Source organism: Vespula vulgaris, chromosome 12 (genome assembly GCF_905475345.1).
Source record: "Vespula vulgaris chromosome 12, iyVesVulg1.1, whole genome shotgun sequence".
Lineage (NCBI taxonomy): Eukaryota > Metazoa > Arthropoda > Insecta > Hymenoptera > Vespidae > Vespula > Vespula vulgaris.
In genome coordinates this window covers 730,915-745,764 of record NC_066597.1, presented here as the reverse complement: position 1 = coordinate 745,764, position 14,850 = coordinate 730,915, and the positions used below count along the sequence as shown (strand labels likewise).

Below are 14,850 nucleotides of genomic sequence, written 5' to 3'. Positions count from 1 at the left end.
TGATCTCATTGTATGAACAGATAACCGACGATTAATTTTACACAAGAAGAAAAACGTGTACGTGTCATCGACTTAAAGAGACACGTACACGTACACGTCTGTACGTACACACATACTCACACGGTGCGATGGAAGGCTTAACGAACGGTGAACAAGCCCATTCGAGATAATTCAGATGAACTCATTGTCCTTAACTAGTCCACAAGAGAACGTTTGACATTGTATAAAGACACGTAAAGGCACGTCGAAGAAACTCAATGATTCTTTCCTTTAAACTTTTTCTCTTGGGGCACGATGATCTTCCTCTCGATAAGGAAAGAGATAAAGATATACCTACATATACATGTGTATGCGTGTATATACAGGTATATAGATACATACGTATTAAGTATGTATAAGGTATAGCGTTCGTCGTCCTCATTCTCGAAGGAAGTTTGAATCGAAAACTGTTCGTGTTCGTGTTACACCTGCTGAGACGTGTACATACACCCACGCCACGACGAAGACCAAACTAATGGCTTAATATATCTAATGTGCCACGCCAATCCACCTGGAATATCTCTCTTCTACTATATGTCTAGATATGATCGACTAACTCACTGATTATCATTGAAATATACGTTGAATTATTTCTATCCTCAAAAGGTAAAACTACAGATCTAAATCTGAAAAATATAGATAGACAAATTTGAATACGTTTGATATCCGAAGAAAATATTGATCGGAGGGAGTATTGAAATATCTTTGGAGACTTTGAAATAACGTAGGAAACTTTTCGCTCGTTCGCATTTGTCTCAGGTACAACCGAGAAAACATTTTTCACTTTTACGAAGGATGCAAGTGTCTCGAGATTTTCTTCTCTCTCTCTTCCTGTTTCTTTTTCTAACAAAATTTTAACACGAGTATCGAGTTTATTTATTTCTTTCTTTCGTTCGTTTGGCCGCATCTGAAAAGTATTAAAAATTTCTCTTCATCGTATACTATAACGTGTGGCAAGATCCAATTAAAAGGTCTCGAACACATAGAACCTGTACTCCGGAGGTTTCAAGTTTCTTCCGACCCGATGAGTTCTTTTTTTTTTTTTTTTAACTAGTTATCGAGTAATACGCAGCGAGTTTTATTTTATCAACTCTCACCTATCTCTTCTAATCATTCGAAAAATTGCAAGGGAATCTTTCTTTTGGACAAATCGTATCGAATGGAAAACTTCGTCTCTTTTAATTAAATTCAATTTAAAAGATATCCGAGAAAGAAAGAGAAAAAGATATTACCTCGTGCTCGTGTGTGCTTCCTTTTTTTCTTATTTCTTTTTTTAAATAAAATTTATACGAGATTAGGTGTCTACTTGATAAACTGTTACACCCTTGTTACGTACCGTGCAGTTGCTAATAAAGGACCGAAACTTTATTGCAGACAGGATTAACTGAACCGAGCTCAACTATTTCTTTCTTTCTATTTTTTTTTTTTTTTTTGTAGGAAAACTGGAATCAAGAGAAATTAAGTCATCATACACTTTCACAATCATTCTTTCTTGCATGGTTTTTTTTTCTAAGTAAATAATTTTTATCGGAATTTAATCGAAGTAATCGTCCTATCTATCGTTTCTTTTTTAATCAAATTCTTTCTCTTGTAAAAATGACGGATGAACAGCTGCAGTGGGCTGTGCTCGATGATAATAACATTTCGATGAGGCTTATCTACTCTTCCTAGTATTAAACAGATTAAAAATATACGACGATAAAATGCGACGAAAAAATGAGAACAAAAAATAAAGTAAAAAGAGAAAAAAAAACAAAACCAAAAAAAAAAAGAAAAGACGAATGTTTCGTATCGCAATCTTTTTCATCCGTTCATTTTTTAATATAATAACAGAACATACTCTGAATGACATTATAAATGTGGAGTCGGGTTCAATAGAAAAAGGGTATAATTTTCGCCAGATACTCGGACTACGTCTCTTACACAATGTCGACGTTAACGAACTGTGTGTGTCCTATGTATTCGGAGTACATACATATATACTGTTCTGGATAGAATCTATATATGTAATACGACTAACAGGAGAAATAATAATTGATAGTATGCACGTGGTATTGATTGAATGATGGCAACTTCTACGGCAATAAATTGATATCACCCATTTTCAAAAGAACCCTTTATCGACGTTAATGTTTAACCGAAGATATCTGCCAATCGAGTTATTTACGTGAATCCAATTTCGGGTTTTACGTTAGTATCGTTTTTTATTAATAATACCTTTCAAGACAATAGCTCTATAGAAAATTTCAATTTATTCCATTATTCCATCCGTGTCAATGGTCTGTAAAAAAGTTTATCAAAAATATATCGGCTGTGACATATCTCTAATTTCATATAAATTTCAATAACTCGTGTGATACCATTTACAATTAATTACCATAATTCGTTCGCAATACTTTTGTTTCTTTTTTTTTTTTTTCTTTTATTTTTCTCTCTCTCTTTTTTTTTTCTTTTTTATTGTTTTCTTTTTTAAATAATGCTGCGAATTAATTCTCGTGTATATTAGTCCACATCGAATAAAGCAATTCATTATTTTTTTTTATAATATTCGATTATACGTTTAGTTTATTGAAAAAGCGGTTGTGTTTGGTCTAAAGGTATTCGTGCTTGTTTGGAACCATGGTTCGAAGATTGCTCGTATTAATATGTACACGAACCATATAAAAAACATTAAGCACAATAACCATAGTACTCCGTAACTGTGAAGTAAGAAAATAAAAAAAAAAGAACATTATTGAAACCGATAAGAATTACGATGGATAACAATAAGGATGTAAATGAATAATACGAACTTTGTGATCCATGCCATAAACATACTCGCTAACATAAAAATTAAGAAACCATAACTAGATAATCGTCTTAAGCTCAATCGAGGAGGTATCAATTCTTCGTAACCACTTGAAAAACCATTAATGGTTCGTTTTGGAAGTTTTACAATCGTGGTTGGCGGTATAAGTACTTGTCGGCAAATACTTCCAAGAAAATTTCTCTTGTTGTATAAAGTATTTATCTCGTATTGATACTGCAAATAAATTACGGACGTTTTAATTCAATTTGTAGTCTCTATTGTTAGCTATTATATATATATATATATATATATATATAAAATATTACCTTTTTATTTATATAAGCACAAAAATTATACAAATTTCTGACTAGAAAAGCACATTCGTTGGAACGAACTGGCTGTAACTCCGGATCTCCCATATATTCGATGTATCGAAAATTTTGTCTTCCATCCGGTATCGGTACAAAAACGCCTGGCCTACTTGAATCTAACGAGGAGTCCATCTAATCGTAATAAATAATAAACTATCAGTTAAGAATAAAAATAATTAAGATCGTTGAAAGGTAACAAGGACAAAATGTAAAATTTGAAAAGACCTGAGATTGATGATGGAAAGAAGTCGAGAGAATACTTTCGTGATATTCCTGATCAGGTGTAATACTAATTTGTGGAATATCTTCTAGTAAAATCTAAAAGCGATAAACTTCTCTATATATCATTAATTTACAATGCGAAGTCACGAGATATTTTATAATTGAATTATATTTACTTGGAACATATCGATCAATTGCTGTTGAGCGTTTGCTAAAAATATAGGAACTCTACGACGTTCCTCTATAGAAATATCATCGGACGAATTCTCTTCCCCGTAAAAGAATTCCCATAGAGCAACTAAAAATTGTTGACTCCGTTTCCTCTTTTCTAACGCTTCGATCAAACTCGTTGCTGTTAAATGTGCTTGTTTGATTATACTTAAGAAAAAAGTTACCTGAAACGAACGATCTTTATTAATAAATGGAAGTAAGTAGGATTTTGTAAAAAATAACAAATACTTGTGTAATAGTGGCTGTTGAAAACATAGGAATGTATTGATACGTTGGTCCTTCGAGTTCCATGATTTGTTGCCTTACTACAGAAGTCCATTGACTAGATTGCATACGATTTCTGTTAAGATTGGCATCATCCATGCAACTTTCTACTTCGGATAATATCCTTGCCAAATGAGGTTGAGAAAATACCTTTGCAAAGAAAAAAAAAATATGTATATATATATAAGAATTTTGCAAATTACACAAAGCATGTTTATTACCTTTGTAACTCTAAATAACATCAAAGCATTTTTCGGAGCCACGAGGTCAGTTCTCATAAAACGAGGTAATAATTGTTGGAATATTACCGTATAAGCCAGTAGATTATTAGCAACAAAAGTTATCCATCTGCTTGGATCATGTATTTTGCCTCTCTCTTCTTCCTCCGGTTTTCTACAGTTATAAATTATATAAATCTTATTGTAAAATTTTGTTAAAGATATAATTTATTCTCTCATACCCTTCTTTTGTATACGTCACTCCTGGAATATATCTCCATGGTTGAATAAAGCTCAACCATGCCTCCAAAATTAATCTGAACGAACTGTCTAGAGGCCAATGATGTATCGCTTTTCGAAGGAATACATATATTTTTCCTTGCACAGATGGCAAAATAATCCTTCAAAGACAACGGAACATTACTATCTTTCCTACGCAATGTAACAATGTAAATGTGTATAAGAATAAGTGACATAATACCTTTTTAACTCATCCATAGCACTTTTATCTCCGGTTGAACTGTTTGCAAACTCATGTAAAGTTTTTATAAATGCTCTCACTAGACGTATATGTTCGCCAGAATGAATGCTATGCTATAATAACAATGTTATACGTTGTAAAATGATTAAAAGAAAAAAAATATTACAATACAAATTATATTACTTACACGATGTGGAATAGGAGTAGAGTATGACATATTCATTTGAGAAGGCATATGATCGTCTTCCGTATATTCCATCCAAAAATCGAGAAATACTTGTATTACCGTCTCACTTCTCCATACTTGAGGAAGACATTGTTGTTGAGGAACTCCTACCACTAAATTGGTAGATCCTGGCGATAATATCGATGCTCTCAAAAGTCGTGGAGTTTGTAATCTATGACATTCTCTAATTGAAATTTTAAAACTAATAAACACAAAGTGCATTTCTTTTTTGTAAAAAAAATGATATACCACCTTTTATTTTCAGGCGACTGCATCAATTTTCTTTGAGTTGTTTTTTTTATGTACGGTCCAATTATTGGTAAAACTGGTGAATTATCTCTCGGTAAAAAATGATGCAAATAATAATGAGCCGACTGAACATATACCGTTTCCCAATTTACCCAAACATTTTCTTGCTGCTGTATCTGTAGCCAAGGATTCGTCAAATGGTAAGCGAAATGAAAAATGTAATACTCGAAGGGATCTGTAAGAACCATTAAGGAACAATCCATATATTTTCTTTATCGGAGTTTATATTTTTAATTATGTTGAGAGTTTTGAAGGATACTCATAAATAAAGCTGATGGAACTCTTGTTCCTTGGTCTTCTCTAATTTTGTCAAGATAGAAAGGTGGTATTACACCCTCCTCTAACATCGAGCGTATCTTTGACTGAAATTATATGTAGTATGAAGTATAACGAATATTTCCAACTATACAAAATATAAACGACTTACCGGCAAATATGATATTGGAAAGTTATATTTTAAATAACAATCTGGAAGTAATTTATAACAAAGAGAAAATATTGGTCCATGTGGACTAAGAAAATTATACAGCATTTCATATTCCTGTGGATTCTTTTTATAAGTAATATTATGCAAACCCCAACCAATATTATCTGTTATTCCAAACAGAGAATCTATTATTATTGGAAATACATGTTGTAGTTCCGTAGTACTTGATTCATCTATTAATACTGCCAACTCGCTACATCTCTGTACTAATGGCATATTTAGGTATCTCTGTACCCTTATCTGAAATAAAGCCCTTTTGTTACTGTTATTATCTAATGCATTTATTTCCACCTTTCAAATTATACTAATGAAACTAATGCATACTAAAAAGTTACGTTCTGCCACACAGTATAAATTCATATTGTTTAAAAGAGATTGTTCGACATTTTATACAAAGTTATTAATTTTTAATCTCAATATATATTCAAAATAGTTTGAGGTTAAACTTGCGTTTGAATTAAAATTGAAATTTAAGAGATATTAAAAAAAGTAAATACTATAAACACTACCGTAGCAATATCTGTGGAGGTAGCCATTATTACACTTATTTATATTTTTAAATACAATACTATGAATACTTAAATATCATCGAGTAAACGTATATGGATTACGATTCACACTATTTGACTTATTTCGCGCTATTTCTACTATTGTGTTCAGAGAAAAACAAGAATCGTTGACTTCCGTAAGTGTTGACCAATGAAAAAACATCCATCAACTTCCTTTATTGCGCCTACCAATCAGAGAAAATCATCGAACTGCATTATGGCGTCGACCAATAAGAAACAATTAGTCGACTTCCATTATTGTATTCACCAATCAGAAGAATGAAAATTTGTGTTACGGTCGCTATGAAAACCGTGCTTTAAGATCATATCACAAAAAAAAATCTAAAGGGGACACTTTTTATATTCGTAATTTATGTTAATGTAGTTTTTTTTTACAAAATAAACTTAAATAATACGTGTATACAATTACAATGTAATACAAATAACGTGTATACAATTTCATTGTTCTTGTCATGTATTGTCATCGAACGTATTTTCGGTGTGGATTAATTTATTATTAAATCTTACGAATGCACATTTCTTATGCAATATACACAATTAATAAAAATAATATTTCTAATCTTTATTCTAATCTATAATACGATAACAAACATATTCTTACAAATCTTTTTTATAATATATACCTAAATGCATATATTTATTTTTTTGTACTACACCTACACATACCAGATCTTGGCTTATAGGTTGGTGAAAATGGTAAGTAAGACGTCCATTTCCATCTAAGATATAAAATATTCGTTTATACGTTTGATTTTGCTATTATTAAAATTTAAATGTTACCTTCTTAATAATTGCATTCCAATGGGAAAATCAAATGTATTCGGTACGTATTCCTCGCCTTGTTTTTCATCCGACGTTTCGACATTTAATTCCATCTCTTTCGACCAAGCTAGTAAACCTCGTTCCTCGTCAGTACCTTAATTTTGATTGAAACAATATATATATATATATATATATATATATATATATATATACACAAAGTTGATTCCTATGAAATATCATACAATTTCAATTCAATCTACTTTACCTGGTATTATATTATCTAATAAACAACCAATCACACCACCAACTAAAATAGTTGTACTTAATAATACTGTGATAACACCATCAACGATATCATTGCCCGTATTTATTACATTTGCGTGTTTTATCATCCATTTGGATAGTACCTAAATATTAAAGGAGATCACATTTATTCGAAATCGGATTGACATCTTCAAAAAAATAACTGTAATGATTATTAGCACTGACCATAGGAAAAAAGATAGAAAATCCTAGAATATATAAATTCCTCGAAGAGTTCAAATTTACATATTGCAAAGCCGAGAGACCTATGAATGGAAAAAAGAAAAATGAACTGTTTCGAAAGGTTGTTGAACAGAGGCTCAGCTAAAGATAAAACGTTATTAAATCGTACCGAATGCGCATATCATTCCAAACATGACACAAAATATTCCACCAACGATTGGTTCTGGTATGATAATAAATACCGCACCAAATTTGCTAATTAGACCTTGTAAAATCATCAGTCCACAAGCCCATTGTATGACTCTACGGCTTCCTACTTTCGTTACACCTAATCGAAACGAAAGAATACATTATTTTGAATGATAGTTCTGTCAATGCGAACTTTAACAAATGAAGCTGATAAAGCGGACGAGAGTGTACCTATGGTGCCAACATTTTCACCGAACGTATTTGTACCATTGCCACTGCCCCAAAGGCCAGCCAACATCGTTCCAAAGCCTTCTATTCCTATTCCTCGATTAATAGCATGAACTGGTGGAGGTGGAGCACCTATATATTCATTATTTCTTTATTAATTATTTATGTTAATATACATATGCGGATTTGTTGATATAATTAAGTACATAATTCTTACCACACATTCTAGAAGTAGTAGGATAATAACTGATAGATTCAACTGTACATGCTAAAACACCTGCTAACATTCCAAGGACACCTGATAGGCTAACCGTAGGTATTCCCCACTGACCAGGATATGGGATTCTAAACCATGGAGAATCACTGATAATTTTAATTTTACTATCGGATCTAGCAGGATGACCAACAGGCAGAGTATCGGTGACCGTTAAAATCGTACAGATAATCCACATTACTACGATCGTCAGTAGTACCTACGAATAACATCGTTATTAATATGAGAAGATCTATAGATAATTGCCGATGAAAATGATAATTATGGATGGGAATTTATGATCGTTTTAGAAACGATCGATATGCATGAAAGAGCACGGGTAACATCGTAAAATTCATCGTTAAAGCGTACAACGACGTATTTTCTCATTTTCGTCTGAATCATAAAATGTACAACGTTAAAATTGTATGACGTAACTTACAGGAAATAATTTAAATAATTCGAACCAAATGACTTGTAATCCATGGCCCTTGCGATACATTACTATCGGTACAGGTACATTGATCAATACTTGCGAGTACATCGTGAGCATTAGTATCGTTCTGTAAAGAGAAGAAATTTTATTAAAAAACTTCATCATCGAAGATACCCTTTATTATCCACATTATTACTTAAGTAGAAAGAAACATATAGATTTATACCCAGCAGCGATACCCCAATGTTTCGATGCAGCTTCCGCAGCATTCTCGAAGAGAGATAATCCGACCAATGAAACGGTCGGTACGATCGTTAAAGGAGTTATAAATTTTAACATGTATCCGATGATTCCTATCGGACAAACGAAAATTCATATATTCGATTTAAATCTTATACTTACATTTACAATTTGATTAAATTGCGGTTAATTTTCTTTCACAAAAAAAAAAAAAGAAAAAAAAAGATCAAGGATAAGATTCTTAATGTTAATTAATGTTAATTATATTTAATGCGGAATTTCCTACGTTCGTATGGATCTGTTTATTTTGTATCACGAATGCTCGATCGTTACCTCCAAATCCAACGATAACTTGAAACAATGCGGATATCGCGATTGCACCAGATAATTCTCTCATACGAATTTGCCATAACTCTGTACGATTTTCGTGAGACATTGTTTCCAAAATTTCTGGCGCTGGACATTTCCATTGTGGTAGACTCAATATAGCAAGGGTGGGTACTAAAAATGATATAGTACCACCTTGTACCAAAGGTAATCTGCGACAAGATATAATAAAAAACAATAAATAAATTACAAACTTATCAAATATTCAATAATGAAAATGAATGCAATTACAATTCGATTTTCATTTCTTTCCTCTTGGTATGGAATAACTTACAATATTTTTATCGATAGTGATTATAAACGTCAATATAAATTATGAACAAAGATTCTCTACCGTATATTTTAAGTACTTCAATCTATGATTAGAAACTGTTAGAACAATAACTTGTACGCTCAGCTTTTTATTATTCAAATTTTATTGAAGATAATAGTCAAAGCTAATACTCGTTTTTTCTTTTTTACTTAAAGCTTGCTGTATATATAATATCTTCTTTTTTATTTTTTTTTTTTTTTTTACAATAACGATTCATTCAATGCAATAGATTGTAGCTCTCTGCTCGAGAATCGTTAAATGTAAATATCTCTTATACATTTATGATAGATATAGAATTTGTAAGCGTTTTATGCAAACAACTATTTATCGACATGTTTAATGAATAAATCAATTTTCAAGTTAACATTGAAAGAATATATACATGTCTATTTTTAAATACGACTTTTTATATAATCTATATAATTATTATCAGAATAACTATTTCATACAAAAGAACTAAAATCCAATTTTTCTACAAAGTAAATAAATTTTTGAATGATCGACCACGATATGATAAGATTCTTATGAAAGAGCTGATAACGATCATTGATTAATAATAATTTATGAGTATAATTAATCATTAATTTAATCTGTTGCTGATGTGTACACAGCAAGTTGATAATTAACATATGAGAGATAAGGAAAGTTGTGAGATGATCGTTGATAATATCATCACCTGCATCCTATTGTAGTTTGTAAAAGAGTGACAAGACCAGTTACAAAGATCATCGTTGAGATTATGTAACTTCTGGCAGGGTCATCTTCTGCCATGCAAAGTGCTGGCGTTAGGATGAAGGGAATCGAAACGATGGCACCAATCATGGTCAAGTAATGCTAAAAAAATTTTTATGAAACGTTTATACGAAATCTTTTTTTTTTAGTAACGCCTCAAAAATTTTTCAGACGGGTTTGAAACGTTGCTAATATTTGTAAAAAAAAATAGTAATAATAATAATAATAATAATAATAATAATAATAATAATACCTGAAGTGCCATAAAAAAGCACAAATACCACGGTGGTACATCGTCGATGCCATAAGTAATATCAGCTCCTCTGTTCTTGGAAATTGTTATTTCCTCAGTATTAGGTATCGTGGAATTTTCCAAGTCCTAAAACAAAGTCGTAAAGTAAAACGTTATAAAACGAATATTAGACTTATATTAGAGGGAGATAAAAATTTTCTTAAAAAAAAAAGAAAAAAAAAGAGAGAGAGAGGGAGAGAAAGAAAAAAGAAAAAAACAGAAACAAGATGAAAAGAAAAAGAAAATACTAATTTTTTTCCTCGATCTTTTAATATATGATAATTTTTTCTCCTCGTTGCAACCGGATTACTATTCCCTGGTACGCGTGATCGTTCATTTACAGCAATAAAAAATATACCACTTCGAACGAGATTACGTAAGAAAATTATATTACAGACTATATATCCCTTTTTTTTTTTAAACCGTTAAGATATCGCTCTCGGCATAAATTAATTTGATGATGATGATGATGATAACCATAATCAAGGCCGCATTTGTCATATTAAGCGTAAAGTCTCCATGGAAGCAACATTTTAAAGCTTTATTCCTCGCTAAAAAAAAATATATAAAAAATAGCTCGATATATTTGAATATGTTAAAAGCAAGGCCAGAAAAAAAGAAAATAAAACAAACAAAAATTCGTACGAATTTGTTTATCGTTCTTTTGGTATAATAAGAGTATAAATGTGGTCCTGATGATGACGACGACGAAGAATAAATTTTTAATCCCGAGTAACTACGATGTTCCAAGAAGAAAAAAAAATGTTTAAAATCAATAAAAAGTCTGACGAAAAACAAGCAAATATTTTATAGAAAATCGAATTCGTCGTTTCTATTTTCTATTCGTTCTATCAAATCCTTCCTCATGCCGGAAAATTGATTACTATGCTATTATACGATATACATCGCACTATAATTACGATCTAATTGTAATCACTTTGAATAAACACAATTAAGGAAAACGATTATACCGTCACACGTAATGCTTAAATTTTCTGATTTATCTATACAATTACATACAGTTCCAAGAATGTTCCGAGAAAAATTACTTTTATTGGCTCCTCATACTAACAACAATTACTAATATAATTGGAATTAACACTTTGTGTTAGATCGATTTAATGTTAGACTTATCTTTGTTAGATATATCTTATTATAATATAATATATCATAATACTTTTACATTAGATTAGATCGTTATTATGTAGATCGATGCGACGATGAATTATTAAGAAATATATACACACGTATATTAACTTTGAGAACGCTTTTGTAATAGCCAATTAGATCGTAAGAAGAGTATTTTCCGTCAAGCAAGTAATTAATTAAAAAATAAAATATCAAGAGATTTTTTCTCGATAAAAAATTTCAAAAATTCGATTAATATATCAGAAAGTTCGATTGATTCATCGCGCAACGTACAATTTGGGACTCATTGAAAATGTAAATGAACTGGAAGCGTGTAACGTCGAGATATATATTCACGTGATACGTTTAATTGAAAGCATTGCCCTGTGACATTGGGAGAATTTAATTGAACGAAGTGCATGTCTTACCGTCTAAAGATTTTCAAACAGTAAAATTGATTTATCTGAGACGCCACAAACGGATGTTCTGGACGAATATACGGACATAACAAACCTATTAAAAAAATCTAAAAATACATTAAAAATTTTCTATTTGTCTTCAAGATATGAATTTATGTAAGAGCCCAAGAAGAATTTAACTTTAACATTTTGTTTTGTCTTCGATTTTATTCTATATTCATAAGATATAATCTGAATCAAATTTATTATCAAAAAGTAAAGAAGATTAGAAGATAGCATAGGATTATCTCTGGAAAAATTATTTTTCTAAATATTATAAAGCCATTACAGTTGTATTATATACAATCTACAATCATATAAAAAAAATCAGATTAATCATAAACTACCCTATAGAACGTTTATTTTTTAACGTCGTAAACAGTATACTTAAGCGAAAAATTGCACGAGTATATCGTTACATCCTATCACTACACCGTTTAAACATGCACCGGGCAATTTACTGATAAGAATAAAAGGTTCGACGGAAAGAACAATAAAATACAAAAAAATAAATAAGCATTGTTTTTCTTGAAAATGAACGAACGATAAAAAGATATATAAACCTTCGAAGGATCGAGAATGCTGATTTATCTTAATCGTACCAATAATCATAAAAACGATAATTGATTACGTCGGTAATCCAAAAGAATTATACTTATTAATTGCTTCGTCTTACAATTATGTTAAAGTATTCAAAAACAAAAGAAAATATATGTTAGGTTAACTTCACTGTTAGCTTTCACTATTAACTTTCGTTAATTAAATTTACTTACTATTTCGTTCAATGGTATTCCGTTTTGTTTCATATTGACAAGATGATAATAACGAAACAACGAATCAACAACTTTGCCTGATCAATGTCAACAACGGAAATTACACTTTCTTATCGTCGATTGTATTTCCTTCTTTTTTCGAACACTTCAATTAAATGTCTTAAACTATATTATATAACACGGAGAAAGAAAGAGAGAAAGAGAGAAAAAGAGAGAGAGAGAGAGAGAGAGAGGAATACACATACACGTATATGAATATATAGACATATATAAAGTTAATAATATGCGAATATATAATACAAAGTAAAAAAAAAATATATATATAGATCTCGTTCGATCGTTTTGCAATGCGCCGTAAGTAAGTAGTTCCTTCTTAATCTGAAGCTAAAAGCGTACTGTGCCAATAGAAATGATCGCGCCTTGATATATCACTAAATGCCCGTTAAGCACGTCTTCGTCAGAATGAAATATTTCGACATTTTCGAAAAGATCGAATACAAACGTCTCCTATCTTAAATAAAACAAACGTTTTCACTGAATACACTTTTTTTTTCCTCTTTCTTCCCTCTCCTTTTCACTTTGTCTGTCTGTTTGTCTATCTGTCGATCGGTCGGTATTTTTTTCTCTTTCTAATTATTTTTCTAAACAATATAATCGACAAATCGTAAACGTCGAAACATCTTTCTATGATCCGTTGCGTTCTTTCCCTTCTACTTTTCTGTTTCGCACGTTGGCAAGTGGAAGTTAAACGTCTTGATCGTTGCCAAAAGCACACACGTTATATTTATAAAACAATTATCATAATAAAAATGAACATATGTTGATGTGACGTGTAATGTAAATTAATATGTATGAACTAAGTCCTTTTGTATAACTAGTGTCATAAAGATAAGTATCAAGAATGTTATCTAGAATTGCATCAATTTATAATAACCTTGTTAAAACGGTGATCCATTTAGAAAAATTAAAAACAAAAAAAAAAAAGAAGAAAGAAAGAAAGAAATGAAAGAAAAAGTAGAAGTAAAACGAGTAATTAAAAATTATCGAATAGAAAAAACGTATTTGGTCCTTCGAAATATAAATTATATAGTATCATGCAAAAAAATAACCTATTATTCTGTTTACGTTGACTCAAGAAATATTTTCAACAATTACGAATCAGTCTGGCAAATGGAAGGACCGATAAGAAAATAGAATAGAGTATAATTTCTAACAGACTGGATTACGTAAATCTACGTACATTCTATTAATATTTTTAATTGATGTTTTTAAGGAACGAATCCTCATACGAAAAAAAAAAAAGAAACAAACCTCTTTTTATCGTCTCCTTTGCGTATCACGAATTTCTTGAAGAAATCCAGGTTGAATTCGTAAAAACAATTCTTCATTTCCAACAATGTTTTAAATTATCTTTCAATATTAAACATTCGAAAGTTAAGCATCAAACAAACCGGTTTTTCAAGATAAAGTAATTAAACGCGCATGTGTGCGTGGTTTATTTCTCGATGACACTCCTAGTAGACACTCGAACGTACAATTAATTACTACTACAAAAAAAAAAAAAGAGATGCAGTAAATGTTCGCAAATCACTCGGTGTTACAAAATAATAGATGTATATGATATTATAACAATTTTCTACTACGTAAAACGACGATTTTGATTAGTATCTTTCAATTTTTTATACTCTGCCTAATCTTCGTTACACGATCAATTTTTTCCTCCTGTCGTCACTTAATAAATACAATAACGAAAAAGTTCGATGTATACGATCATAACGTCGTAAAAATTTTTGTTGGTAATTCAGTACAATGTAATACGACTTTACCATCGGTGGAAATAGATCGAAACTATGATATAGTAAAAACGCCAAAAATAGAAAAGATCAATATAAAACAATTATGTAGCAATATATAGGATAAAAATAATTACATGCAACCATTAGCTCGATGATACTCGCGTTATAATTT

The 14,850-nt window shown here is 30.7% G+C and overlaps 2 protein-coding genes across 5 annotated transcripts; both read right to left on the bottom strand.

Annotated features, from left to right (window-relative positions):
• Positions 1-2,435: 2,435 nt before the first annotated feature.
• On the bottom strand, positions 2,436-6,302 carry LOC127068022 (sphingomyelin phosphodiesterase 4). 3 transcript variants are annotated; one of them, XM_051003599.1, is made up of 14 exons: positions 6,146-6,302; positions 5,577-5,876; positions 5,409-5,511; positions 5,093-5,324; positions 4,802-5,024; positions 4,615-4,727; positions 4,376-4,534; positions 4,137-4,308; positions 3,880-4,065; positions 3,597-3,815; positions 3,424-3,516; positions 3,154-3,330; positions 2,832-3,061; positions 2,436-2,738 (listed from the first exon to the last, which is right to left on the bottom strand). In XM_051003599.1, exons 1-14 carry the CDS (start codon positions 6,170-6,172, stop codon positions 2,600-2,602), a joined length of 2,373 nt encoding a protein of 790 aa, XP_050859556.1. In that variant the 5' UTR covers positions 6,173-6,302; the 3' UTR covers positions 2,436-2,599. The 3 variants fall into 3 exon arrangements, with proteins under 3 accessions (XP_050859556.1, XP_050859555.1, XP_050859557.1); XM_051003598.1 differs by lacking the exon at positions 6,146-6,302 and adding an exon at positions 5,961-6,112; XM_051003600.1 differs by lacking the exon at positions 6,146-6,302 and adding an exon at positions 5,961-6,112 and having other exon boundaries at positions 4,802-5,012.
• Positions 6,303-6,677: 375 nt separating this feature from the next.
• On the bottom strand, positions 6,678-14,623 carry LOC127068031 (solute carrier family 23 member 1). 2 transcript variants are annotated; one of them, XM_051003613.1, is made up of 13 exons: positions 14,194-14,623; positions 10,485-10,610; positions 10,176-10,333; positions 9,133-9,338; positions 8,786-8,912; positions 8,566-8,686; positions 8,088-8,343; positions 7,874-8,002; positions 7,623-7,781; positions 7,457-7,536; positions 7,233-7,374; positions 6,986-7,121; positions 6,678-6,924 (listed from the first exon to the last, which is right to left on the bottom strand). In XM_051003613.1, the coding sequence occupies exons 2-13, from the start codon at positions 10,494-10,496 to the stop codon at positions 6,843-6,845; spliced, it is 1,608 nt and encodes a 535-aa protein (XP_050859570.1). In that variant the 5' UTR covers positions 10,497-10,610; positions 14,194-14,623; the 3' UTR covers positions 6,678-6,842. The 2 variants fall into 2 exon arrangements, with proteins under 2 accessions (XP_050859570.1, XP_050859569.1); XM_051003612.1 differs by lacking the exon at positions 14,194-14,623 and adding an exon at positions 12,883-13,606.
• Between the last annotated feature and the right edge of the window lie 227 nt (positions 14,624-14,850).

Coding starts and splice junctions, on each gene's coding strand:
- LOC127068031 (XM_051003612.1), bottom strand. CDS start 12,915: ATGAAACAAAACGGAATACCATTGAACGAAATA. Junction 9,339..10,175: donor CAAACTACAATAGGATGCAG/GTGATGATATTA, acceptor ATCTTGTCGCAG/ATTACCTTTGGTACAAGGTG. Junction 6,925..6,985: donor GGAATGCAATTATTAAGAAG/GTAACATTTAAA, acceptor TTTATATCTTAG/ATGGAAATGGACGTCTTACT.
- LOC127068022 (XM_051003598.1), bottom strand. CDS start 5,996: ATGAATTTATACTGTGTGGCAGAACGTAACTTTTTA. Junction 5,025..5,092: donor CAGTCGCCTGAAAATAAAAG/GTGGTATATCAT, acceptor AATTTCAATTAG/AGAATGTCATAGATTACAAA. Junction 3,517..3,596: donor AATTGATCGATATGTTCCAA/GTAAATATAATT, acceptor TATCGCTTTTAG/ATTTTACTAGAAGATATTCC.